At 37.8% G+C, this 25,860-nt stretch overlaps 1 protein-coding gene and 1 pseudogene across 1 annotated transcript in view; both read left to right on the top strand.

Moving 5' to 3' along the window:
* Dock3 (dedicator of cytokinesis 3) overlaps positions 1-25,860 on the top strand; it is a 341,809-nt gene that overhangs the window by 142,161 nt on the left and 173,788 nt on the right. Inside the window, exons 6-7 of the mRNA XM_032910506.1 lie at positions 5,396-5,544; positions 17,673-17,757. Of these exons, the coding sequence (XP_032766397.1) occupies positions 5,396-5,544; positions 17,673-17,757 (234 nt within the window). The remainder of the gene's footprint in view (positions 1-5,395; positions 5,545-17,672; positions 17,758-25,860) is intronic.
* Positions 24,789-25,553, top strand: LOC116907164 (annotated as a pseudogene).

Here is a 25,860-nt window from a genome sequence, read left to right as displayed (position 1 = left end):
TATATCCTGAAAATGTCTTTCTTTCCTAGTTCTGATTGTCTCTTAGGCTAAACCACTTTTGCCTTAATTTTGGCCTATTTGTTCATTTGACAAAACACTTTACCAGTAGCTTTCTGAAAAGCAAATCATGTAAAATAAAAACTAACATTTCTTTTTTTTTTTTTGAATAGAATCTTTTTTTTTCTTTTTTTCTTTATTGAGTATTTCTTATTTACATTTCGATTGTTATTCCCCTTTCCGGTTTCCGGGCCAACATCCCCCTACCCCCCTCTCCCCTCCTATATGGGTGTTCCCCTCCCCATTCTCCCCCCATTACCGCCCTGCCCCCAACAATCACGTTCACTGGGGGTTCAGTCTTGGCAGGACCAAGGGCTTCCCCTTCCACTGGTGCTCTTACTAGGCTATTCATTGCTACCTATGAGGTTGGAGCCCAGGGTTAGTCCATGTATAGTCTTTGGGTAGTGGCTTAGTCCCTGGAAGCTCTGGTTGCTTGGCATTGTTATTCATATGGGGTCTCGAGCCCCTTCAAGCTCTTCCAGTCCTTTCTCTGATTCCTTCAATGGGGGTCCCGTTCTCAGTTCAGTGGTTTACTGCTGGCATTCACCTGTGTATTTGCTGTATTCTGGCTGTGTCTCTCAGGAGAGATCTACATCCGGTTCCTGTCTGCCTGTACTTCTTTGCTTCATCCATCTTGTCTAATTGGGTGGCTGTATATGTATGGGCCACATGTGGGGCAGGCTCTGAATGGGTGTTCCTTCTGCCTCTGTTTTAATCTTTGCCTCCCTATTCCCTGCTAAGGGTATTCTTGTTCCCCCTTTTAAAGAAGGAGTGAAGCATTCACATTTTGATCATCTGTCTTGAGTTTCATGTGTTCTGTGCATCTAAGGTAATTCAAGCATTTGGGCTAATAGCCACTTATCAATGAGTGCATACCATGTGTGTTTTTCTGTGATTGGGTTACTTCACACAGGATGATATTTTCCAGTTCCCTCCATTTGCCTATGAATTTCATAAAGTCATTGTTTTTGATAGCTGAGTAATATTCCATTGTATAGATGTACCACATTTTCTGTATCCATTCCTCTGTTGAAGGGCATCTGGGTTCTTTCCAGCTTCTGGCTATTATAAATAAGACTGCTATGAACATAGTGGAGCACGTGTCTTTTTTATATGTTGGGGCATCTTTTGGGTATATGCCCAAGAGAGGTATAGCTGGGTCCTCAGGTAGTTCAATGTCCAATTTTCTGAGGAACCTCCAGACTGATTTCCAGAATGGTTTTACCAGTCTGCAATCCCACCAACAATGGAGGAGCGTTCCTCTTTCTCCACATCCTCGCCAGCATTTGCTGTCACCTGAGTTTTTGATCTTAGCCATTCTCACTGGTGTGAGGTGAAATCTCAGGGTTGTTTTGATTTGCATTTCCCTTATGACTAAAGATGTTGAACATTTCTTTAGGTGTTTCTCAGCCATTCGGCATTCCTCGGCTGTGAATTCTTTGTTTAGCTCTGAACCCCATTTTTTTTTTTGGTTCTTTTTTTCGGAGCTGGAGACCGAACCCAGGGCCTTGCGCTTCCTAGGTAAGCGCTCCACTCTGAACCCCATTTTTAATAGGGTTTTTTGTCTCCCTGCGGTCTAACTTCTTGAGTTCTTTGTATATTTTGGATATAAGGCCTCTATCTGTTGTAGGATTGGTAAAGTTCTTTTCCCAATCTGTTGGTTGCCGTTTTGTCCTAACCACAGTGTCCTTTGCCTTACAGAAGCTTTGCAAAAACTAACATTTCTTAATTTAAAATGTATTAGCCTGCCCTTAGCTGTGACTGATAGTTTTGATGAATATAGAATTGTTACAAATAAGTTACTAATTTTTGCTAGGTGTGGATATATATACTTGTACAAGCCAGCACTCAGAAGGTTGAGGCAGGAGGATCAAGAGTTTGAGTTCATTCAGGATCTAGCATTCGTGAGACTTTCACACAGACACAACAACAGCAACAACAACAACAACAGAAGTAGACCCTACAGAGCTGTGCAAGACCTCAGCATTTTTCATCTTCCAGAGCTGCTGTCTGTCCGTCTGTGTCAGTCTGTAGTTCTTCATAGTTACACGTTGTCTCCTGTCCTCAGTATTGTGAAATTTGACAAGTGTCCATCATTGTATCTGCTTTTTTAATTTTTGTTTTATTTTCTTGTTGGTTATGTTGACTACACATCCACTTATTCCAGTATGGGAGCTCATTTCTTTACTTCTGGCACATATAGTTAAGGGCCAGCTTAATTCAGTAGAGTGTTGAAGCTCTGACTACATAGAATGCCCACTAAGTCAGTGGCTTTAGGTTCTTATCTTGAATTCAAAGAATGAGTTTCACTGATAACAGGTAAGGTAAGATTTTCGGAAGGATGTTACAGGTGAAAGCAATCTAGCAGAGCACCTGCACAGAGGACCAGGGCTTAGAGGATACTACTGAGTTGAGTATAGAGGATTGGAAAGAAATTGATACCATGTCAATTGCGTTAATAATGCTGCTTTCTAATTATATGATGCATTTCATTCTTACTCTATTTTTAAACAAAAGACTAGAGCAAGTTTTTCCACCTTTGCATAGTTAAATGAGAATGGATTTTCTACTAGATAAAAAGGTATAGCAGTTATAGTCCAGTTACCTATATAACAAACCACGAACAGCCTAGACGCTGTAAACAACTATTAACTGTTTCAGTAGTTCAGTTGGGCAGTTTTCTCTTATGGTTTCTCATTTTGTTGTAGTCAGGTAGTTGTAGGGTGGATTTGGCAAGGCTAGGTATATGGTACTAAGAACTAGTTATTAGGATGTCTTCACCTTGTGGCTTCAACTTGTGGCTTGTGCTTTTAAAAGACTGACTACTTTGTTCATTCATTTATTCATGCATGCTAGGAGACAGTAAAAAGTAGGCTAAATTGGGGCTCACAGCTGACTTAGTTCACTTCTTCCATGTTCTATTGCTCAGAGTGGTCTCACGACCTGCCTAAATTCACGGAGAAAACCCACTGTCTTTCCCTCTGAACTGTTAGTGTTACATTGCAATAGAAGAACAGGGCAAGGGAGCTATTATCATTTCTGGAAATTTTATAAAATTTTATTAAAAGTCCTTATTAAAAAACATAATGTTTATAATTCTTTTTTAAAAAGATTTATTACATTTATATGAGTACACTGTCCCTGTCTTCAGACACACCAGAAGAGGGCATCAGATCCCATCACAGATGGTTGTGAGCCACCATGGGATTGCTGTGAAATGAACTCAGGACCTCTGGAAGAACAGTCAGGGTTCTTAACCGCTGAGCCATCTCTCCAACCCATGTTTATAATTCTTTAAAGGCTATACCAGTGTATTCTTGCATAGACATTATGCATATTTGTGTATATATTACATGTGTGTATGATTATAGATGTGTATACCCATATGTATACAATTATACACATATATACTACTCATATACTCTTAGTTTATTAAGACTGCTATATAAAAATTCTATTAACTGTAAATAACAGAAGTTTATTTCCCATGGTTCTGGAGTTTGGGAAGTCTAAGATGAAGACACAGAGTTATTGTCATGGGAGAGCTCATTTCCACATAACTTTTCACTACATCCTTGAGTTGTGTAGTAGTAGAGCAAACTCCATGGACTAGGCCTCTACAAGGATACTAATGCTATTTTTGCTCTGCCTTCATGACTTTAATCATCTCTCCAAAGGTACTGCCTTCTAATACCATTGCCTTAAGGGTTAGGATTTTGATATATAAATTTGGTGTTACACAAACATAGAAATTGTAACACATGGGCTACAGAGATGGCTCAGCAATAAAAGGCTCTGATTGCTTTTCCAGAAGCCTTAGGTTCGATTCACAGTACCAGTGTGGCAGATTACAACTGTGTGTAACTCCAGTTTCAGGGATATTCAGTGCCCTCTTGAGTCATCTGTGTACACCAGGCTTGGATGTGGAACACAGACATACATTAGGCAAAACATCAATACACATGAAATTAAAAAAAAAAACACATCTTTAAAAAGAATAAATCTCAGCATTCACACACACACACACAAACACACACACACACACACACACACACACACACACACACACACACACACACACACACACACACGATGCACTGATATCAGTATGCTTCCTCACACTTGGCCTAAAAAACGAACCCTACTTTTAATTATCGTTCATAAATCTCAGAGCTACCTTGAATCTGAAACTATCTTTGATCCTCTAATTCAAGCCAGCATTCCCTGGAAAACTGGTTCATGTTTTCTAAAACTTCAGCATCACTTTGTATCACTCTCAGCTGATGATCTTTCCTTTTTCTGTGAATAGTCATTTCATTAAATTTCCAACTCTGTGTCATCTCCTGTATTAGGGATCTTTCCTTTCTGTGGCAATACAGTTGTCCCTTTCAGCCCATGGATTGAAGCTTATGGAACTAAGTACTTGGGAAAACTACGTCTGTAGTATGTGCTGATTGATTACTAAAGCATTCTTTATAGATTGGTTATACTCCAGTTTCTTCAATAATCATATAAAATCATGTTTCCCTCTCAAAGAAACAGAATCCTAAGTATTCAAAAGTCAAGATTTTGCTTCTCTGAAATAATACTCCAGATCTTAAATTTGTATTCTTAAGAACAATTTTTGAAGCATCAACTGAGTACTTAGTTTTTTGTGTTTTGTTTTTTACTTGCAAGGTAATAAACACTATAATGCCCTTAATTAAGTTCATTATGATGTTTCTACTTAACTTTTGTAATGGTAAGGATCTTTATTAAGCTGAAAGGAGGAGAAACCTCCCACTCTAGGGACACACACTGTTTAAAAGAAGCTAATTAGAAACCTAGATGAGGCCTAGAAACCAAGAAAGAAATCTCACTCCAGAGACTGGCTTTATATGAAACCTCAGTTGCTTCAAAATAGGGCAGTTAATTCCCTTCCCTCCTTCTTTTAACTTGACTATCCCTCCTGATGAAACTGGAGATGTTGCCAGATGGTTGAAGTCTTTGCTGTCAGGGGCATTATTACTTCCGCTGTGAAATCAGCTTTGGGCTCCTGTGTAAGTTACTTTTCTGATTAACCTTAATAACTTTGATTTACTTGAGATGAGTGGTCCAGGATTGGGTCAAGGGCTGCTTTCTCGATGATGCAGACTAGTTATATTGCCTTTTTAGATATCACTGTGTACAAGGCTTTAGAAAGTAGGAAGTGCATTTTTGTTTCTAAGTATTCTCCTTCTTATATTGCCTTTACAGTTCAGGGAAATGAGCACTTTCCATAGTTTAACTATTTTTCTTTCTCTTTTTATTCCCTTTCCATACCCCTTTTATATTTCACCCACACCAAAATACCTTTCAGAAACACAAAGTAGATCTTTTCTACAAACTACGCCATGTGATGAATGAACTTATTGACCTTCGAAGGCAGCTCCTGTCTGGTCACCTGACACAGGATCAGGTGCGGGAGGTTAAGCGGCACATCACCGTGCGCCTGGACTGGGGTAATGAGTAAGTATGACTATTACTTGGGCACCTCTTAGTTCCTTTGTAACTCAGTCCTCATAGAATTTAAACTCCATGTAAGCTTCTCTTTAATGATTAAAAGATAATATATCCTCCATACAGTTTTGCTAGGTATCATTTTTTTCTAGTTATCAGTGGTTCTAGTCTGATGTTGTTTTAGCCTGTGTTTTTATTTCTAGAAAGAACTAAGGAATTGTACTGGGTTATCCACTGAGCTGTATTCCAGGAGATCAGATTCCTTTGTTTTAAACCTCACTAATTACAGTATGCTTAAAAAGATTTTGTGGTGCTTTAGAAAAAAGGGAAGTCTGTACAGGGAAGATGGCTCAGCAGATAATGGTACTTGCCACTGAACCTTTACAACTGAGTTTGATCTCCAGATTTTACAAGGTGAAAGAGAAACTGATTACTACAACAAGTTCTTTGACTTCTGCATGGGCATCTGCATGCCTACACACACAACAAATAAACATTGTGTGTGTGTGTGTGTGTGTGTGTAAGAGAGAGAGAGAGAGGGAGAGAGAGAGAGAGAGAGAGAGAGAATTAGAGTTCTTTATACATTTTTTACCCATACAGTGAATCTGAATAAGTATAACCTATAAATGAGGATTTATACTTTAGAATATTCTTTAACTCATTTGTCATTCAGATAGACTCCTGCATTTGTACAGTGGAGTGATAATTTTCTATGCCCTTAAAGTTTGAGGGCTAGAAAGATAGTTCAGTGGTTAAAAGCACAGGCTGCTCTTTCAGAGGGCAGGGGTTCAATGGAGCACCCAGCGTGGCAGCTCACAGCTGTCTACAACCTCAGTTCTAGGGGATCTGCTGCTCACTTATGGCTTCTTTGGCACCATGCATGCACATGGTGCAAAGACATACATGCAGACAAAACAGAAAATAAAAATAAATGTTTAAAAATAAAAATTTGAGGCTTGGTCATTATAAATTAATATAGGTTAAAGTTGTATTTCTTCATAAATTTAATAATTGTTTATGTCCACTGAATTTTGAAACAACCAGTTGTTTCCTACTTTAGACATACATGCTTATGTAAAAATAATTAAATACTTACATTCACGTCTTCCAGCTAAAGCATTTTGGAATAATAGAAAAGAAACCAGGAAATAAGATATATGAATCTGGGCTGGAGAGATGGCTCAGTGGTTAAGAGCTCTGACTGCTCTTCCAGAGGACCTGAGTTCAATTCCCAGTATCCACATGGTGGCTCACAACTGTCTGTAGTGGGATCCAATGCATTCTTCTAGTGTGTCTGAAGATAGGGACAGTGTATCCACATACATGAAATAAATAAATAAGTCTTTTAAAAAAAGATATGTGTATCTATTTCTGAAAGGTAGGAAATAAGTTACTGGCAGAAGAAGCCAATGTAGGCAGAGAGAACCTCAGCTGATGTTGGAGCCAGTCTGCTCTGAGGGTCCTAGAATCAGGTGATCTGAGAGGGACCCTGAAAGATTATGGTGATGGTTTTAAAGTCTGTATGAAGAATAATCATCCCTTGAAAAGAATTAATAGCTAGTTGTTTTTCCTTTGTATTAGAAACTAACAGCCTCAAGGAAACTGGGCGACTGGAGGGAGAATTAGGGCCTCATGTATTTGGTGTCATGTAATGCCCAGAAAGGAAAGCTTGCCAGTCATCTATTTATGCACAAAACTCTCTACAATTTTTAGTGCATTTCACATATAAATGAACAATCACATTTCACTGATATTTAAATAAATTATTTCTCAGGGAAGAGGGAGACCAAGATTAAAAAAAATATCTGTGCCCAAGGGAAATGACTTATCCTTTGAGAGAAATGGAAGTTCACTAAAAACTTTAAGAACAAAGCAAATTCTTCCAGTATCTACAAAGAGAATCAGAAGGCTCATTATGTAGGGCTAGAGTCAATAAAGAAAGAAGGAAGAATATGATTTCTAAAATAAAACACTCAAAAGATTTTATGTAATTTCCTTGAAAATAAAACAAAGAGATGGAAAATAATTTACTGGATAGAGAATCATTACCAAGGAGGTTCAAGATCAAATCTAACTCCCAGAAGAAGAGCAAAGACAATGAGGTAGTGTTTATAAAGAAACAGAAGTCCCAGAGCCCAAAATAAGCAGCTTCCAGATAGAAAGGGATCACTATACAGTTAAAATAATGAATGCCACTAATAGTTATACAATTCATCATTTTGGAACTTAACAGCAACCATAAAACCACTTAATAAAGAAGATAAATGATTTTGAAATATCAGTTAACATTTTACTGTAAAGCTTGAAACCCAAACAAAAATTTTGTAGATCTATCTCTATTTTTTTGTTATTGTTTTTTTCTCTTTTTATTTATTCTTTTCTTATATAATACATTCTGACCACAGCCTCTTCTCCTTCCACTCCTCCCTTCTATATTCCCTATACCTACCCTCTCTTCCAGATCCACTCCTCCTTTTCCAAAGAGCAGGCCTTCCAGTGATGTCAGCCAAATATCGCATAACAAGATGCAATAAAACTAGGCACAAACCCTCGTATCAAGGCTGGGTGAGGTAACCCAGTAGGAAGAAAAGGGTCCCAAGAGTAGGAAAAGAATCAGGGACACACCCCTGCCATTCCCATTGCTAGGAGTCCCAATCTAAAATCCACAACATATATGCAGAGGATCTAGAGCAGACTCATACAGTGGCCCTGTTTGTCACCTCAGTCTCTGAGCCCGTGTAAGTCCTGCTTAGTTGATTCCAAAGGCTGTCTGTGTTCTTGTGGTTTCCTTGACCCCTCTGGCTCCTATAATCTTTGATCCCCCTCTTCTGCTGGGTTTTCCAAGACATGCTTAATATTTGTCTGTGATTGTCTGCCTCTGCTCCCATCAGCTCCTGGAGAAAGCCTCTTTGATGACAATTGTGCTTGGTACCAATCTGTGAGTACTGCAGAATGTCACTAGGCATTTCATTGGCTTTGTTTTTTCTATTTAAGCAAACAGACAAAGGCAAAGCATTTCTTCTAAACCAATAGAACTGTTCTGATACTTGAACTTCTTTTTTTCCTTCATATTTCAAAATAAGAGATGATTTATTGTAAAGATACTGTGCTCCATAAGTTATGTACAAGCGATTATTCCACACCAAAGCTGAGTTTGGTAAACCATTTTCATCATTCTTACATATACCAGAATATTTCCACATTTTTTATAAGTGCCAGAAAGTATTGACATGTAGCATATATTGGCACGTAGATAGATCTATTGTCAGTATTTGATGAACACACTTTAGTGTTTTATTTAATATAATTATTAGTCATATGCTAATCTTTTATGCCTTTTCTATAAGCTTTGACATATAGTTTGCTTTTTCAGAATCAATTTCATAAATAATCTTAGCTTTTAATAGTATATTTAATTACAGCATTGTGGTAAGTACAAGGACCCATTGGTCCTACTATAGTGAAATGCTCCCTTGACCTTCCAAGACTTAGCTAGTGAGGGAACTATCACCAAGAAGCACTGTTGAGTAGTGAGTGCTGGGACTGGCATTGTGCCTAGGATGGATCCTAAAACCCAACTTTTAGAGAACTGTACCTGTTTGTGTGAGATATAACTCCCCTACTTGTTATCAGTATTTGTAGTTCAGATGCTGTTTTTGCTTTATTTTTCTCAAAGTATTGCCTCTACTCCTTTCCTTCCCTCCCTTCTCACTCCATGTTTTTTTTAATTTAAAATAAATATAATTTATTTTTTAAATATATAATATAATTAATTTTTTTAATTTAAAATAATATCTTCCAGGGGAATTACCATCCCTTACCTCTAGCTGTAGTATAAAGCAATACTAACAACAGCATGATATTGGTACAGAGGCAGACAAGGCCAATCATGGAATAGAATTGAAGACCCAGAAATAAACCTATACACATTTGAACACTTGATTTTTTGACAAAGAAGCCAAAAAACATACAGTAGAAAAAGGAAAGCGTCTTCAATAAATGGTGCTAGTCTAACTGGTGGTCTGTATGTAGGAAAATGAAAATAGATCCATATTTATCACCTTGCACTTGTATAGTGCTCAAGTTCAAGTGGATCAAGGACCTCAACATAAAACCAGATATACTGAATTTAATAGAAAAGAAAGTGGGAAAGAACCTCTAATTCATTGGCACAGGGGGAAATTTTCTGAACAGAACACCAATGGTTCAGGCTCTAAGAACAACAAATTCACAAATGGGACCTCATAAAACTGAAAAGCTTCTGTAAAACAAAAGACACCATCAGTAGGACAAACCAGCAATGGACAGATTGGGGAAAAAAATCTTCACTAACTCTATGTTGGACAGAGGGCTAATATACAAAGGTTTTAAAACAAATGGATGGAACTAGGAAATATGATCCTGAGTGAGGTCACTCTGACCCAAAAGGACATGCATGGTCTGTACTCACTAATAAGTGGATATTAGACAAAAAAGTACAGAATACCCAGGACACAATCCACAGAACTCAAGACAGTTAATAAGAAGGAAGGCCCAAGTGAGGATGCTTCAATCCCACTTAGAAGGGTGAAGAAAATAATTATGGGAGGCCAAGGGAGGGATGGGCCTGGATGGGAGAAGAGAAGGGGAAGAAAAAGGGGAACAGGATCAGATATCAGGGGAGGGGGCAGAGATGAGTGAACTATTCATTCAGTCTTCTAAAGTAAGTCCAATAATTATATCCAGTACAAGGAGCTAAAACATAGTATACCTAGAAATTAATTTTAATTTATTAATTCTTAATACCTTCCATGGATACTTTCAACAACCTCTAATTTCATCACTTATAGTAAATATAGGATAGGTAAATTAAATTGTACCAATCCAGAATTGGCATGAGTAAACTGATTTTTGCTGTATAAAAATACTCAAAAGGAGAAATATTTTTATTTCTTTTTTTATTTTTGTGAGATTATAATATATTATATCATTTCTTTTCTTTCTTCCCCCAAAACCCTCAGATATATTCCTGCTTTCTCTTTCAAATTCATGGACTCTTTTTTAATTAATTGTTGTTTCATATGTATGTAAGCTAATATACATATATATTCCTAAATACAACTTGCTCAGTCTGTATGATTATACTTCTGTGTATGTTTTCAGGGCTGCCTACTTGTTGTTGCCTAATGTATTGCTATGGCTTTCCCTGGAGAAGACTATTTCTCCTACTCTCAGTTTTCTGTTGTTGTCTTTATTTCTTGGTCTAGAGTTGGGCCTTGTCCCTCAGGTACTTTAGCACTTCAGCATGTCTATTGTTGCCTTGCTTAAGTCATGGTTTAGCAGTCATGTTGGTCATACTTTATGGGTGTAACTTTTGAGATTACTAGAAAACAATCTCACAGCAAACTTCCTGCTCCTCTGGCTCTTAGAATTCTTATTCCCCCTCGTTTGCTGAGAATTTTTTGTTGTTGTTGTTGGGGTTTTTCTATTTTTGTTTGTTGTTGTTGTTTGGTTTTTATTGATGTATCAATTGGGAATGGGCTCCACAACTCTGCATTTTATTGGTTGTGGTTTCCTGTAATAGTCCCAGTCTCTTACAAAGAGAAGTCATGATGGCAGGTGCCATGATCTTTTCCAAAGGAGGGAGGCAACTAACAGACCTATCCAGTTATGATGCTCATGAACAACCAGAATGGCATGAAAACCCTAATTGTGCTGAAGTGACATGCACTCTTTTAAAAAGTTATAGAATTTTATGTGTTAGGTTGTATAGGTAGAAAGCTCAGATTTCAATAATATGCAAGTATTAAAAAACTTTTGTTGAATTAAAATTTTTCTGTATATTTTGTTGTAAAATGGTATTGATAGTGAAAGTCGAAAAGAAAAGGGAGGAGAAAAATTATAAAGAGAAAGTGAGATTAAGAAAGAACAAAAGATTGGGTAGAGTGGCAGGCACATACAAGCCTAACACTCAGGATGCTGAGTGTTAAGAATAATTATAAATTCAAGGCCAGGCTAAGCTACATTGTGAGACTCTGTCTGACACACAAATAAAATAATTTGAATTATAAACTTATAAATTATCCATTTAAAATTTTCATTTTACAATAAAAATATCATAAGCAGTAGTTTGGTTTATGACAAAGCCATCTCAGTCAACAGGGTCTCAAGCAAGGGAGTCAGGATTGAAAAGAAAAAGACAATTAGACATCGTTATACCATGACTCCAGCCAGTGCTGAGGCTGAAGCGAGTTTATTTTTCTCCAGTCAGCTTTTGTACCACTCTAGGTACTTGCAGAAAATAGGGTCAGTTCTTAGATCAAAGACCAAGTAATCCAACCAGGCAATAAACAAAGCCCAGGCTCACAGTTTCTAGGGGCTTTTCAGGATGACCAAGATGAAAGGAATGCCATACATTCCTCAGCTGTGATTTCCTTGAGTTTTGTATTAACCCAATGTAAATACTCTTTTCTGAGCCTACTTCCTTGTCTGGGCCCAATGTCAAATTTTTGCCAAATTTCTAGATGTGGCCCCAAAAACTCTCTACAGTTTTATAATATGCAAAAGGTGTCACTGAATGATTTTCTTCTGAATAAATTTATAAGCTAGGATTCCTAGGATTTCTTGTTTTTGTTGTTGTTGTTGTTGTTGTTGTTGTTTTTCTCTCAAGACATATGAAACCAGCAGACTACTTAGGTTCTTCTGGGGTTTGAGGCTATGTCCTCAATAGCTGTTATTATTCTGTTTGTGAGTTTTGATTTTGGGTGGTCAGTACCAAAATTCTTAAAGTTTTAGTTGCTGACCAGTCAGTCTCTTGTTTCTCCTTTTCTCCCTGTTCGTCTTTTTTTCACTGTCTCCCTTACTCCTTGTTCCCCCTCCTGCCCTTCTCTCTTCCCTTTCCTCTCATCCTATCATTGTATTTTCTAATTAGTACAATGCCTGTTTTTGGAAGTTAATACATACATGTATTTTTGAACTAGAATGAACTCCTGCCATGCCTACTGGTTACTCATTAACCAACTGGTATTCTTTTCCTAGATTGAAGTACTGACATAGACTTAGCCCTCAAACTATTATAAATACAGTAACTTGTAGCTGTTGTATTTTATAAAAAGATAAGGGAGAGAAGGAATATGTTAGGTGGATGTGCAGTTGGGTGTGGGGGGAAGGGGGTGCCTCCGCTGGCTCATGCTGAGGTATCCCTTCCCCCTAAGGAACCAGACACATAATTCATATAGAATAGAGTTTATTAAGGGATTGGGGAGGGGAGTTGAGAGGATACTAGAGACAGAGAAAGGAAGAGAGAGTAGAGGAGTACAGATGAGCCCTGAGCACCTGGAGGTGGGGGGAGGGATAGGGAGAGAAGGGGAGCAGGACCAGAGGATAGAGCGAGAGCAAGAAGGCAAGAGAGCAAGAGAGAGAGGAGGGGGCAAGCAGCCTCTTTTATAGTGAGTTAGGCCACCTGGCTGTTGCCAGGTAACTGTGAGGTAGAGTTTAGACAAAATGCTAACAGTAGCCATTAGTATTTAGACAATTATCACTAAAAAGCTAATAAATATAATGGAAACACTGCACTTTTAAATCAAGATAGACCATAATTGAGAAACTATCAGCTCTCTTCCTCAAAAGGGTACTTTTAATCTCTCCAAACCTTCATTTTTCTTACTTTAAAAAACAAAACAAAACAAAACAAAAAAATGTGTCTAGCTCGATTTCATGGTGCAAACCTGTAACTGTAACTACTTGGGAGGCTGAAGAATGGGGGAACAAAGGTTGTGAGCCCAAATAACTTATTAAGTCTACTGCAGAAAGAGGGTGGGTAGCAAAGAGGAGAGCTGGAAGGGCTTGATGATGTTACACATAGTAGGAGTAGTTATATTTCAGTAGCTATTCACGCTGCCAGACACTGGTGAGTGTTTATAGGCATCAGTCCCCAAAATAGCCATGAGAATATATCAGTCAATGTGGATTACTGGAAAAATTGAGGTACAAACCATGTGATCTGACATTGGTTCCCTTCTTGTTATTCTGCCGTACTGCTCCCTCCCTTTGAATAAAGATAGAAAGAGATCATCTTGACTGTACATTTCAGTTCACAGTTTGTGAAGTAATTTATAGGAGTAAATAGCCAGAAATCTCTTTTTCAGGATGAGACTCACAGGAAACATATAATAATTACATTTCCATATGTAGTAGCTTTGCCTTCTTCAAATGAGAATAGTTACTAGTTTAACTTTTGCAAACTTTTCTTTTTGAATTGACATAATAAATGAACATAATAGAGCCAGAGAGGTGGATCAACAGTCAAGAATGCTCACAGCCTCCTGTAACTCCAGCTGCAGAGGAGCTGATACTCCCTGTTGGCCTCTCCAAGCACCTGCTCTAACATGCATGTATCTTCCAAGCAGACAATGTGTGCATATGCTTACTTAAAAATGAAATAAGGCTTTTATTTTAAACAATGATCATAAGAACTATAATTCAGCTTTTGATTGTTTACTAAGTCCTTAATTATTCTCTATTTCTCAAGATAATGAAATTGATGTCCTGAAAAGGCACTTGATTCTGGCTACTTCTAAGAACAGGAAAACACTGTTCTTAAAGAGGAAAGTGTGACAAATAACATTTGCTTGATTCAAAATTGACATGTTCCCTCTATCTAATACTGCTAGTATGATGTAATAGAAAAGAACTTCAGAAGTTTTTTGTTTAGTTTGGGTGGGATGGTGTATGATTATGTGGCTGAGTGGACAGCAAGTGAAGGCCCCAGGCCAGCAATTACGAATGTTGCACAATAGCCATTCATTGCCTGCCTCACTTACTTAGATACCAGGGGTGATTTTAAGTTTTTGTACCTAAAGTATCCATTTTCATTATTTGCTTAGTTTCTTTTTTGTTAACTTTTATAATTAAGCTATTCCATATACATTTGGCCCTTTGTATGTCAGGTTTCATATCCATGGAGTAAGCTGTCCATAAATGCAAAATATTTTTCTTAGATTATATTTATTTTAGTGTTTCCTAAACAATGCAGTACAACTATTTATATAGCATCTAGATTGTAGCATATTACAAGAAATGTAGAGATGATAAAGTATATGGAAAGGTTGTGTAAATTAAATGCAAATTGTATGCTGTTTTATGTAAGGGGCTTGACCATCCTTGGATTTGGTATTCTTGAGGGCACCTAGTACTAATCCCTTTAGGAAATCAAGAGACAGCTGCACATTGTTGTTGTATAATTATATAAAAAATCAGTCTTTTTACCTGCTCTATGTCCGGCACCGCAGTGCCCCAAGGTGTCTGGTAGACATCTTCATCTCAGTCAGCAAAGCCTCTGACCCTGCTTTGCTCCATCCCATTTTACACTGCTGATGGCCTCTCTCTGAGCCTGGCAGCAATCTCTCTACCCATCCAGTTCCCAAGGCAGGTTTCCATGCCAGAAATACACATCCCAACTCTGTAGTGGCCCAGACCAGCCGCCCCACACTCTCTTATACTTAAATCTGCACAAGAACACACAACACAGTAACATTTGATCCATTTGATAAGATATAATTGCCCACCTAAACATACAAAGCCCTGTACACATCCATAATAATCTGTAAAGGTACAGCATGGAATCTTTAACATGCTCTCTCCTCCTTTCCGTCCCAGTCTCCTCCCCTTCCCTCAAACTTTTCTCCTGCCCATCCTTCCTTCTCGTCCAATGACAGGCCTTGTTCCATCCTGTATCCGCCTCACCTGTATGATCATCCCACATTTCACTCTTTTTGTCTAATTAAAAAAAAATACTTTTCTCTCATATATAAGCGAGTACAACTTTTATCATTTTGTAATTAAAAGCATAAAATATATAACACCTAGTCCAATACTTTATCAGTTAAACAGAACATTTAGTTATCCATTCCAGCTTAAGAAAGGCTTAAAATCTATGCTATGTGCTGGCTAACTTCCAGCAGCTCAAGAATATGTATGAAGTGTTTTGTTCCTCCCACCTATGCTTCCCCTTCTATTTGTTCTTCTCCCTACGTGGATACAGATGGTATCATGTAACTGAGGCTGTTCTGCAGCCCATTAACTTCTTGCCTCAGTGAGTACTAGGATTTGTAAGACATACTTTTATGTATGGGACTTTTGTTTAGAAAATTTAAATGGTATGGCTTATAAAGACTTGGAAGATATTTTAAAAGGTAATTTTATAACTCTAGTTTTCTAAGATAAATATTGATGTTCTTTACATTCTTAATTATAATAACCGTCTTACTGTTAATGCTTGCTTTTAATGTAATGTTAATATGCTGGCCTCTATCTTTGTCATATAGTTTTGATTTTCCATTTTTATTTTATAATTTGATAGTTTCAGATCAGGTAGTTTGCTATAAACAGCCTTGTCTTTGCTTTCTGATGCCATGATAAATACCACAAGACCAAAAGCAACTTCGGTAGGACAGTGTTTATTTTGTTTTACAGTATATAGTTCATCCTAAAGAGGAGTAGGGATAGAAATTAAAGCAGGGCAGGAAGTAAAGCTGAGATCGTGGAAAAACACTGCGTACTGGCTTGCTTTCATGGCTTGCTGAGCCTGCTTTGCTATAAAACCCAGGACCACCTATCTAGGAGGGGCACCACCTACAGTGGGTTGACTCTCCCACATCAATTCTAATTAAGAAAATGTCCAACAGACCAGCTCACAGGCCAATTTGATGGAGACATTTTCTCAATTGAGGTCATCTTCCTAAATGACTGTAGCTTGTGTCAAGTTGACAAAACAAAGAAACAAGCAACACACACACCACTTAGCACAAGGCTATAAACTATAGGGAAACCTTTTTTTTTCTTTTCACAGCTAACTTTATTTGAAATGAATAGGACTTTGTGTACTGAAAGAGCTAACACAGTTAATTTTGCTGGTGTGTGATGAAAAAGTTCATAGTTTAGTTAAATAAGGTGGTAGTTTTTGTTTCTTAAACATCCCATGGAATACTTTTGCTAGACATAGATGTTCATGACCTTACTTGAAGTCAGGTGATCATAGACCACCTCTGAAACTCTGATAAGTATAACTCTCTTCTTTAGAAAAGAATTCATATATGATCTCCCCCAGTCTGTTGTAACAATCTATTTCATAAGCCCAGTACCCTGTGACTTTACTGATCTTCATGTTTATAGGTAGTATCGTAGACTATGGGAAGGAGATTAACATTTATTGAATATTAATCATGTCTGGAGTTCTTTCCATTGCTTAATGCTATCACACAATCAACTGAAAATTATCATCATTTTTTTTTCCTGTCCAAAATGATACTGTATTTTCTAAATTGTGTTGCTTGAATAATAGCATTCCTTAACCCTCTGTCTGATGTTAGAGATACACAGCTTATACATGTTCAGGACTTATCAGTGTTAGTATTAAATTAGAAACAATATACACCTAAACTAAAACACATTTCTAGGACATGTTTTTTTGCTTGTTTTGTTTTGTTTTTTTTGTTGAGATAGATACTCTTTGTATAGGCCTGGCTGACCTGGAACCTGCTTTGTAGCCCATACTGTGCTTAAACTCACTGAGGTCTGCCTGCCTTTGCCTTTGAATGCTGAGATTAAAGAAGTGTGCCACCATGTTAGGTGCTGCGACATGATTTTTATGTGTTGATTTTTCTCTTTTAATAAAAATAATGTGGGGTTGGGGATTTAGCTCAGTGGTAGAGCACTTGCCTAGGAAGCGCAAGGCCCTGGGTTCGGTCCCCAGCTCCGAAAAAAAAGAACCAAAAAAAAAAAAATGTATAAATGAACCTTGAACGTACCAGTATGGTGGGAGAAATAGAAAAATAAAAATGGCTTATTATTTGTCTAACAAAAAGAATTTTTAATGAAATAAAGTACTCTTATACACATATTGAATGAAAGTTTTATTTTCATATTTACAAAGGGAACTGCTTGGCAACTAGAATTGTATCTTAAAATTCCTTGCTTCATTTATGTGCCCCAAAGTGAACACAGCCAGATACTGCTAGGTAGAAGCATATCCCTTCTAGGGCAGTGCCCAAAGCTCTGTCTACAGAACCGTGAATCACAACAGGTATAGGTTTCCAGTTGTATGGAGAGATGAGCAAACCTGAGGACGCAATTCTGAGAGTGGTCTTTGTCTTTATTAGGCATTTGGGCCTGGACTTGGTGCCTCGGAAGGACTTTGAAGTAGTGGATTCAGACCAGATTAGCGTCTCAGATCTCTATAAAATGGTAAGAAATGGTAACAAGGGATGGGTTTTTACATTTCATTTTTCTCCGTTGTTTTCCATGATAATGTTGTAGATTGTGATTATTTTTAAAGCAGCATTTAAAAACTGTCCCTTTGCTTCTGTCCCCAAATTTAAGAAGCAGCTAGTCATACTTTGATGTCACACTTTACAAATGGAAATAGAAAACAGAGATGTTGAGTGTACTGTACTTTCTAGTGATCACTTCTCTGTTAATTCTGCTTTAATGACTTTCTGCCACTTACAGTAAATAACATTGTATATCCGTCTTGTTTTCCATGACAAAAAGATGATTAAAGTTTCAAAGAACTACTTGTTAATTAAAATAGTGATTGACAAAAGAATGATTGGCTCTGGAAATAATATACTAATTCTAGAGACAAGCTGTTGTTAAGAAGCATATTCAGGGTCTTGCTTTCAGTCACCATATTCATAGTGCTTATATGTTGTCTATAAGCAGATAGAAAATGGTGGGAGCTAAAGTAATCTTAACATATGAGGGTTTTCATTCTCAGCATGAACACTGTGAATGAGAAAGCCTATAAATATCTGTTTGATCCTTAGATGTATGTTGGTTATTATAAAAATATATTGAACAGGTAAAATTGAACTCTAATTAATGTGATTTTTTTCTAGTTATGAGATTGAATTATAAACTCAGACTAAAGTAGGGGCACTCAATGAAAAAGACAAGCCTTAAACCTCCTGTATATTATTTAGTAGTTTGTAACATAGTTAACCATATTTAACCACTTCTAGCAATAGACCGTGTGTTCCTGTGTAATATCTAAATAACTATAGGAATATGACATTGTGTGTAACTAAGTGTGTATAACATTTTGAGCATAAAGTAAAACATCAGTGTATCTAAGTAACCATTTTAATGAGAAAAAATCTATTGGGTTGACTGGTGACCATATTATTTTTTATATATATATTTTACACTCTAGGTTTTATTCCCCTCCCAGTCCACCCTCCATCTCTTCCACATCTCATACCTCTTTTCCCTCATCTCCAGGATGATGTTCCTACCCCCCCACCCTACAAGACCACTAAACTTCCTGGGGCCTCCAGTCTCTTGAGGGTTAGGTGCATCTTCTCTGACTGAACCCAGACCCAGGAGTCCTCTGCTGTATAAGTGTGGGAGGCCTCATCTCAGCTTGTGTATCTGCCTGGTTGGTGATCCAGTGTTTAAGAGATCTCGGGGGTCCAAGTTAATAGAGTCTGCCAGTCCTCCTACAGGGTTGCCCTCCTCCTCAGCTTCCTCCAGCTTTTCCCTAGTTCAACCAGAGGGGTCATTGGCTGGGTGCACACATCTGCATCTGACTCTTTCAGCTACTTGTTGGGTCTTTTGGAGGGCAGTCATGATAGGTCCTTTTTTGTGAGCTCTCCATAGCCTTGGCAATTGTGTCAGGTCTCAGGGCATCCCCTTGAGCTGGATCCCACTTTGGGCCAGTCACTGGACCTTCTTTTCCTCAGGCTCTTCTCCATCTCCATCCCTGCATTTCTTCCAGACAGGAAGAATTATGGGTCAGAACTGTGTTCAACAAGTTCCCTCTCCCCACTGTAGGTCATTTCATCTAAGGTCCCCCCTTTGAGTCCTGAGAGTCTCTGACTTCCCAGGTCTCTGGTACATTCTGGAGGGTCCTCCCAACCTTCTTCCTCCTGAGGTCGCCTGTTTCCATTCTTTCTGCTGGTCCTCAGGGCTTCAGTCCTTTCTCCCAACCCAACACCAGATCATGGTCCCCTATCCCCCAATTCCCCATCCCTTCCCCTCCCCTGTTCCTCCCTCCCTTCTTCTCCCTCCCAAGTGGGACTGAAGCATCCTTACTTGGGCCCTTCAGCTTGTTGACCTTTTTGAGTTCTGTGAACTGTATCCTGGGTATTCTGTAATTTTTTTTGGCTAATATTCACTTATTAGTGAGACCATACCATACGTGTTCTTTTGAGTCTGAGTTACCTCACTCAGGATGATATTTTCTGGTTCCATTCATTTGCCTTCAAAACTCAGAATATCTTGTTCTTAATATGTGAGCAGTATTCCATTGTGTATGTGGTTCATCTACACAATTATATTTTTACATGCTGGATGATAAGTTTTTTTTAAAGCAACATTGTGATGTAAAATATAGTAGAAATGTAAAGTGAGAAGTTTAGACTAAGGGACTTCATGATGAAAACTACAACTTTTAGAAACCCTTAAGAAAATGAAATGCTTTTAGGGAGCATAGTATTGATGATGGAGAGTATCCCCAGTGCTTGCTATCATGAACCTATGTTAGAAGTGCTAATCTAGTGGATAGATCATGAACAGTTACCATTCCATGCACTGCACAGTATAAATAAGGTTTATGTTGATATTATTAGAATCACTGATTAATATTATGGGAACTGGAAAAGGTAAGGAAAGAACTTTTAAAATGGCACACAACTGAAGGAAATGGCAGTTCCAGAAAATGTGGACATTGGACAATTTTGACTAAGAAGGAGTAAGGAGCTGCACTTTGAAGAGCTTTGTAGGCCCTGATTTAAATTCTCTCCAGCAGTTTGATAGAACGCAATAGTGAAGTGACTTGGTAAGTTTTTCCAGTCATAAAATGAAATCACAGAAAAGGCATTTAAGTAAAAGATCTTAATTTCAGGTCTTGAGGCTAGAGCCAGGACAGTGGATGTCCTAAGAAGTTGTTGGCTGTTGAATGTACTTTGGCTTTAGAGCCAGAGGTATTGATAGATTGAATTGGTATACATGTATAGAGGAAGAAGAGAGACTAGAAAACAATGCCTCTTGTGTTTGATCTACCCAGATGATAAGGTACAGTGGCACGCTATATGAAAGAATCAGATCTGGGGATAAGCAGTGGGGAGCCAAGAATACTGGATATTTTGTTTTCAATTTTGGTGTATCTTCTAAGTTTAAAAAAAATGATATTTAAAGCCTGTGGTTCAGGAGTTAAGTTTAGCTATAACAATTCTACATTCATCAGAAAGCTATCTATATTTGAATCTGGAAGAGAAGATTACTTTCTTTTCCAAAACATTCTATGGCGAAATCCAGTGACAACAGATTCCACATAGTACCTTTAGATAGCCATACATGAACAAACAGAATATTCCCACATAAACATTAGAGAACAGAGTAAGTAATGTATGGGAGATACAGGCAGGATGAAACAGTCATTGTTGTCTACAAAGAGAAAGGAAAAACAAGTACAAAAAGAATATAGTCTGTAGGTTCCAAATTTGAGTATTTTACCAACTTGTAACAGAAAATATTCAGGAAAAAATATGCTATTTAAACATGTTGTTATTGCAAAGATTGCATCTAAGTTAAGATTTCTATTGTGGTGATAAAACACCATGATCAAAAGCAGTTTGGGGACAGAAGGGTTTATGTTTCCACTTCCACATCACAATCTTTCATTCAAGAAAGACAAGGCAAGGACTCACGGCAGGAACTGAAGCAGAGGCCGTGGAGGAATGCTGCTTACTGGCTGTCGCTCCAATTCTTGCTCAACCTGTCTTCTTACACATCCCAGGACCATCTGTTCAGGGGTGGCCCCACCCACAGTGGGATGAGCCTTCTCACATCAGGCACTAATGAAGAAAGTGTTCCATCAGCTTGCCCACGGGCCAGCCTATGGAGGCATTTGCTCAGTTTAGTTCCTTCTTCTCAGATGACTCTATCTTGTGTCAAGTCAACAAGAAACCCAACCAAGAAGGTATTTCTAAACAGGGTGGTATAGCCACTCACATAACATTTATATTATATCTGGTATTTTTGGCAGTTGAGTGATGATTTAAAAAGCAGAATGTGTTTTGGCTGTATCCATCTTACAGGTTCTGGTATCTGTGAGGAGGCCTAGAACAAATTTCTGATTGATAACAAAGTGACTAAAATTTAAAGAGAAATAATTAATATACCCATTGTAAAAATATAAAACAAGAGAAATTATTGAAGTGTATTTACTTATTTAGTAGTGAACAATATTTAGGTTATATTGTTATAAACAGTTTTAGATAAAAGTTTTGAGAGGAAGGCAGACGAAGGGAAGAAGATGTAAACAGTAGCTTAAATTTTAAGGTGCTGTAATAAAAAGTTACTATATAATTTTAAAATTGGTAAAGAAAGAACAGTATAATATAGCATTTGGAAGTATTTGATAAGTTCTGGAGAAAAAACAGTAAGGAATTAAAACTGCTTATCTCTATGAAGCAAGACAGATGGGTAAAAGACTAATAAGTTTTACTGCAAACCTTTAAAGATATTTAGCTTTTAAAATATATTCTTCTATTAATTTTTTGTCAAATACTGACTTATCCTAAAAGCTTAAATTCAGGTCTTTTATTTTCTATTCTGACTTTCTTTTGTGTTGTATATTTGTAAAAACATTGAAGTAATCAGCTATATAATAAATTGTTATAGGGGCATACACTTTTAATCCCAGCATCCAGGAAGCACAGGTAGGTGGATCTCTATGAGTGCAAGTTCAACCTGGTCTTTATGTGAGTTCCAGGACAGCCAGAGACCCTGTCTTGAAAACAGAAATAAACAACCCAACAAAAAAGAATTAGCTAGAATGAAGAAAAATAAGAATTTAAAAATTTACCACAGGGATTTTTATGTTAGCTCATATACAGAAATGTAAATAATTTGGGCCTGGTATGTTTAAAAGAATATACATATTGTACTGCTCTTGCAGAAGTCCTAAAGGGTGTTCTTAGCACCCTTGTCAGGCAGCATACAATTGGAGTTACAGCTGCAGCTAAAGAGGATCTGATGTCTGCTCCTGGTCTACATGAGTACCTGAACTCACATGGACATAGTCAGTTAGTCAGTCAGTCAGTCAGTCTGTCTGTCTGTCTGTCTCCCTGGTGTGTGCGTGCGTGCATGCATGCGAATTTCTTAATAAATGAATCCTTTGAGAAGCTAGAAAAATGACTCAGCAGTTAAGAGCAGTGCCTGCTTATTCTGGGTTTGATTCTCAGCACACACATGGCAGCTACTTATCGATAGCACCAGTCCCCGAGGACCTGATACCCTTGGCTGGCCACTGCACGTACCAGGCACATATATGGTACACAGCATGCATACAAGCAAAGCACCTATACACATAAATAAGTAATAAAATAAAAATTATAAAAAGGAAATAGACAATACTAGATACATTTCTGCTAAATCTTGACAGTTATCAATGGTCAATGAGGTCCAAAAAAGTCTTTTAATATTCAGATTCCAATAAAATTAGAGATTATAAAAACTAAGCATGAAACTTTCCAGTTTTGGTACTCTGTCATACATTTTCTTTCAAAAACACTTTTATACATATAGATAATTTATGTTGCATTTATTGCATTATTGTTGGTTGGCCATTCCCACAAGCTCTGAGCTATCATTGCCCCAGCACATCTTGTAGGCAGGACAAATTGTGGAGCCTAGCCTGGTTACAGAAAATAGATGGTTCAGTCTCTGTATTCTCCATTAGTAAGAGTCCTTCCTAGGGTCACTCTCATAGGTTCAATAATCTCGGCACTGCACTAGGTTTCCACATTGGGACCCCAGTTTCAGTTGTCTCTCCCTCTGTCCCTCCTTCTCCCATCTCCCTCTGCCTACCCTCAATCTACTTGCAAAAATCTATTCTATTTCCCCTTCCCAGGGAAATCCATGTGTTCCCCATAGATCCCTCCTTGTTAGCCTCTTTGGGTCTGTGGATTGTATTAGGATTATTCTTTACTTAAAAAGCTAATATCCCCTCACAAGTGAATATATACCATTTTTGTCTCTCTGGGTCTGCTTTGTTTCACACAGGATGAATTTTTCTAGTTCCGTCCATTTGCCTGTGAATTTCATGATGTGATTTTTTAAAAACAGCTAATTAGTCTCTGTTGTGCAAATGTACTACATTTTCTTTATCCATTCTTTGGTTAAGGGATATCTAGGTTGTTTCCAGTTTCTGTTAAATGTATTTGTGAAGGAAATGGAGTAATTCTATTGAAATAATAATGATTTTTATCCATGCTATGTGAAGCACCAAAAGGGTTCTGTTACATACCTTTAAGGGCAAAAAGGAAACAGGGTAGAAACAATGATTAAGAGTTTACTAGAGAGCTGGAGAGATGGCTCAATGGTTAAGAGCACTGACTGCTCTTCCAGAGGTCCTGAGTTCAATTCCCAGAAACCACATGGCGGCTCACAATCATCTGTAATGGGCTCTTGTGGTGTGTCTGAAAGACAGGGACAGTGTGCTTATATATAATAAATAAGTCTTAAAAAAAAAAGGAAACAAAAAGAAGAGTTTACTAGCACCAGGCACTAAATATTTGTGATATCATGATGTTCTTGGACAGGATTTTCTCTTAAACATGAATGACTTTCCCCTGTAATATAGGTATAAGAATAATACCAATTAAAGAAATAATAAGAATACCAGTTGTAATTACAATTATCCATTTACAATATGATAGGTGTTATGTTGAGTTAATTCATTTACAGTATGATTGCTATTATAGAGTTAATCTGCATAAACTTCTATGAAATTGATTTAAGCACAAGATTTTATATTCAGTTTATAGATGAGAAAATACTCAGCTAGTAAATATGAGTCAAGATTTACAAACCAGAATCCAACTTTTTCGATTAAGTTCCTAACTTACATTATACTACCGTCTCCCACTGTATAATGTGAACATCAAAAGAACTTCCTAGAGGATCCTTGGAGTTCACTGCCAGCAAGCCCAGTGAGCTGGTGAGCTTTAGATTCATTGAGAGCTCTGTTTCAAAATTTAAGGTAGAGAACAATGGATGAAGAAACTCACTACTGACCTCTGACTTAGACACATACATGGCCATTCCTGAAACAGCATCCTGGGAAAGATGAGACAAATTCAAAGTTTAGTTTTGTAGTTGAAATCTCTATTGGGAAGATTTATTGTTTTTGTTGTTTTGGGTTTTTTTTTAATTTTGGGTGTTTCTTGTTATTATTGTTTTGTTTTTTGTTTTTGTTTTTGTTTTTTTAATTTCACAACCTAGGTGCAGAGCAGGAGGCCCCAAGCAGTGAAAGAGCTGCTTCCCTCCTCACTGACATCCTGTTTCAGTTCCTGCTTGGATTTAGTATGGGCAAAGTAGTTGGAATGTTTCTGGCTCAGAACTATGAGATTCATGGCTAAAAACTTGAAGACATTATGATTTTAAAAGGACTTGGAAGCCAAGAAGAAGCCCCCTAGTTCCTGATGCCCACCCCAGCACTGCCTTCTGTATCCACTCTTTCTACCTCTTGAGGCCTGTGTCCTTTACAGCTTCGTTCTAAGGCTTTAGTCTCAGACCCTGTGTGCCTCAAAGCCAACAAGGGGCCAGATCCTTAGAGTCACCTTCATGTTTCTACCACCTCCTTACTTCCTATACCTTCCTTTCAGCCAGCTAATGAGAGGGTCCAAGACTGGAGTTACAGTGCTGGGTTAGCAAGCCCAGCCTTTTATTTGTAGTTGTTCACCTGTGCCTTGAAACTCCCATCATGCACTGGCAAAAGAAAAACAGCTTTGGATAGCTGATCCATAAGTGATGCTGATCTCCCTGTTACAGGTACTGTGGGGATTGTTACATGGCTGTTGTTGCAAAGAACTTAAAATTAGTTTCTCAAAAAGAAAAAATAAAAGGGCACAGCCTAAATGATAGAACTCAAACTGTAGTCTATAATCTTCAGCCAGTGATAAGGGAACAACATAGATGTTTGGAAGACTTTCTTTCTTTTTTTATTGGATATTTTATTTATTTGCATTTTAAGTGTTATCCCCTTTCCCAGTTTCCCTTCCGCAAACTCTCATTCCATGCCCTCTCCCTCTGCTTCTGTGAGGGTGCTCCTCCATCCACACCCACTCCCACTTCTCTGCCCTGGCATTCCCCTACACATTGAGCCTTCACAGGGCCAAGGGACTCTCCTGTCATTGATGCCTGACAATGCATATTCTCTGCTACATACGTGGCTGGAGCCATGGGTTCCTCCATGTGTACTCTTTGGTTGGTGGTTTAGTCCCTGGGAGCTCTGGGGTGTCTGGTTGGTTGATATTGTTGTTCTTCCTATGGGGTTGCGTT

This window comes from Rattus rattus, chromosome 8, assembly GCF_011064425.1.
Source record: "Rattus rattus isolate New Zealand chromosome 8, Rrattus_CSIRO_v1, whole genome shotgun sequence".
NCBI classification, from domain to species: Eukaryota; Metazoa; Chordata; class Mammalia; order Rodentia; family Muridae; genus Rattus; species Rattus rattus.
The sequence above is the reverse complement of the archived record's forward strand: the minus strand, read 5'-3'. Positions and strand labels throughout refer to the sequence as shown.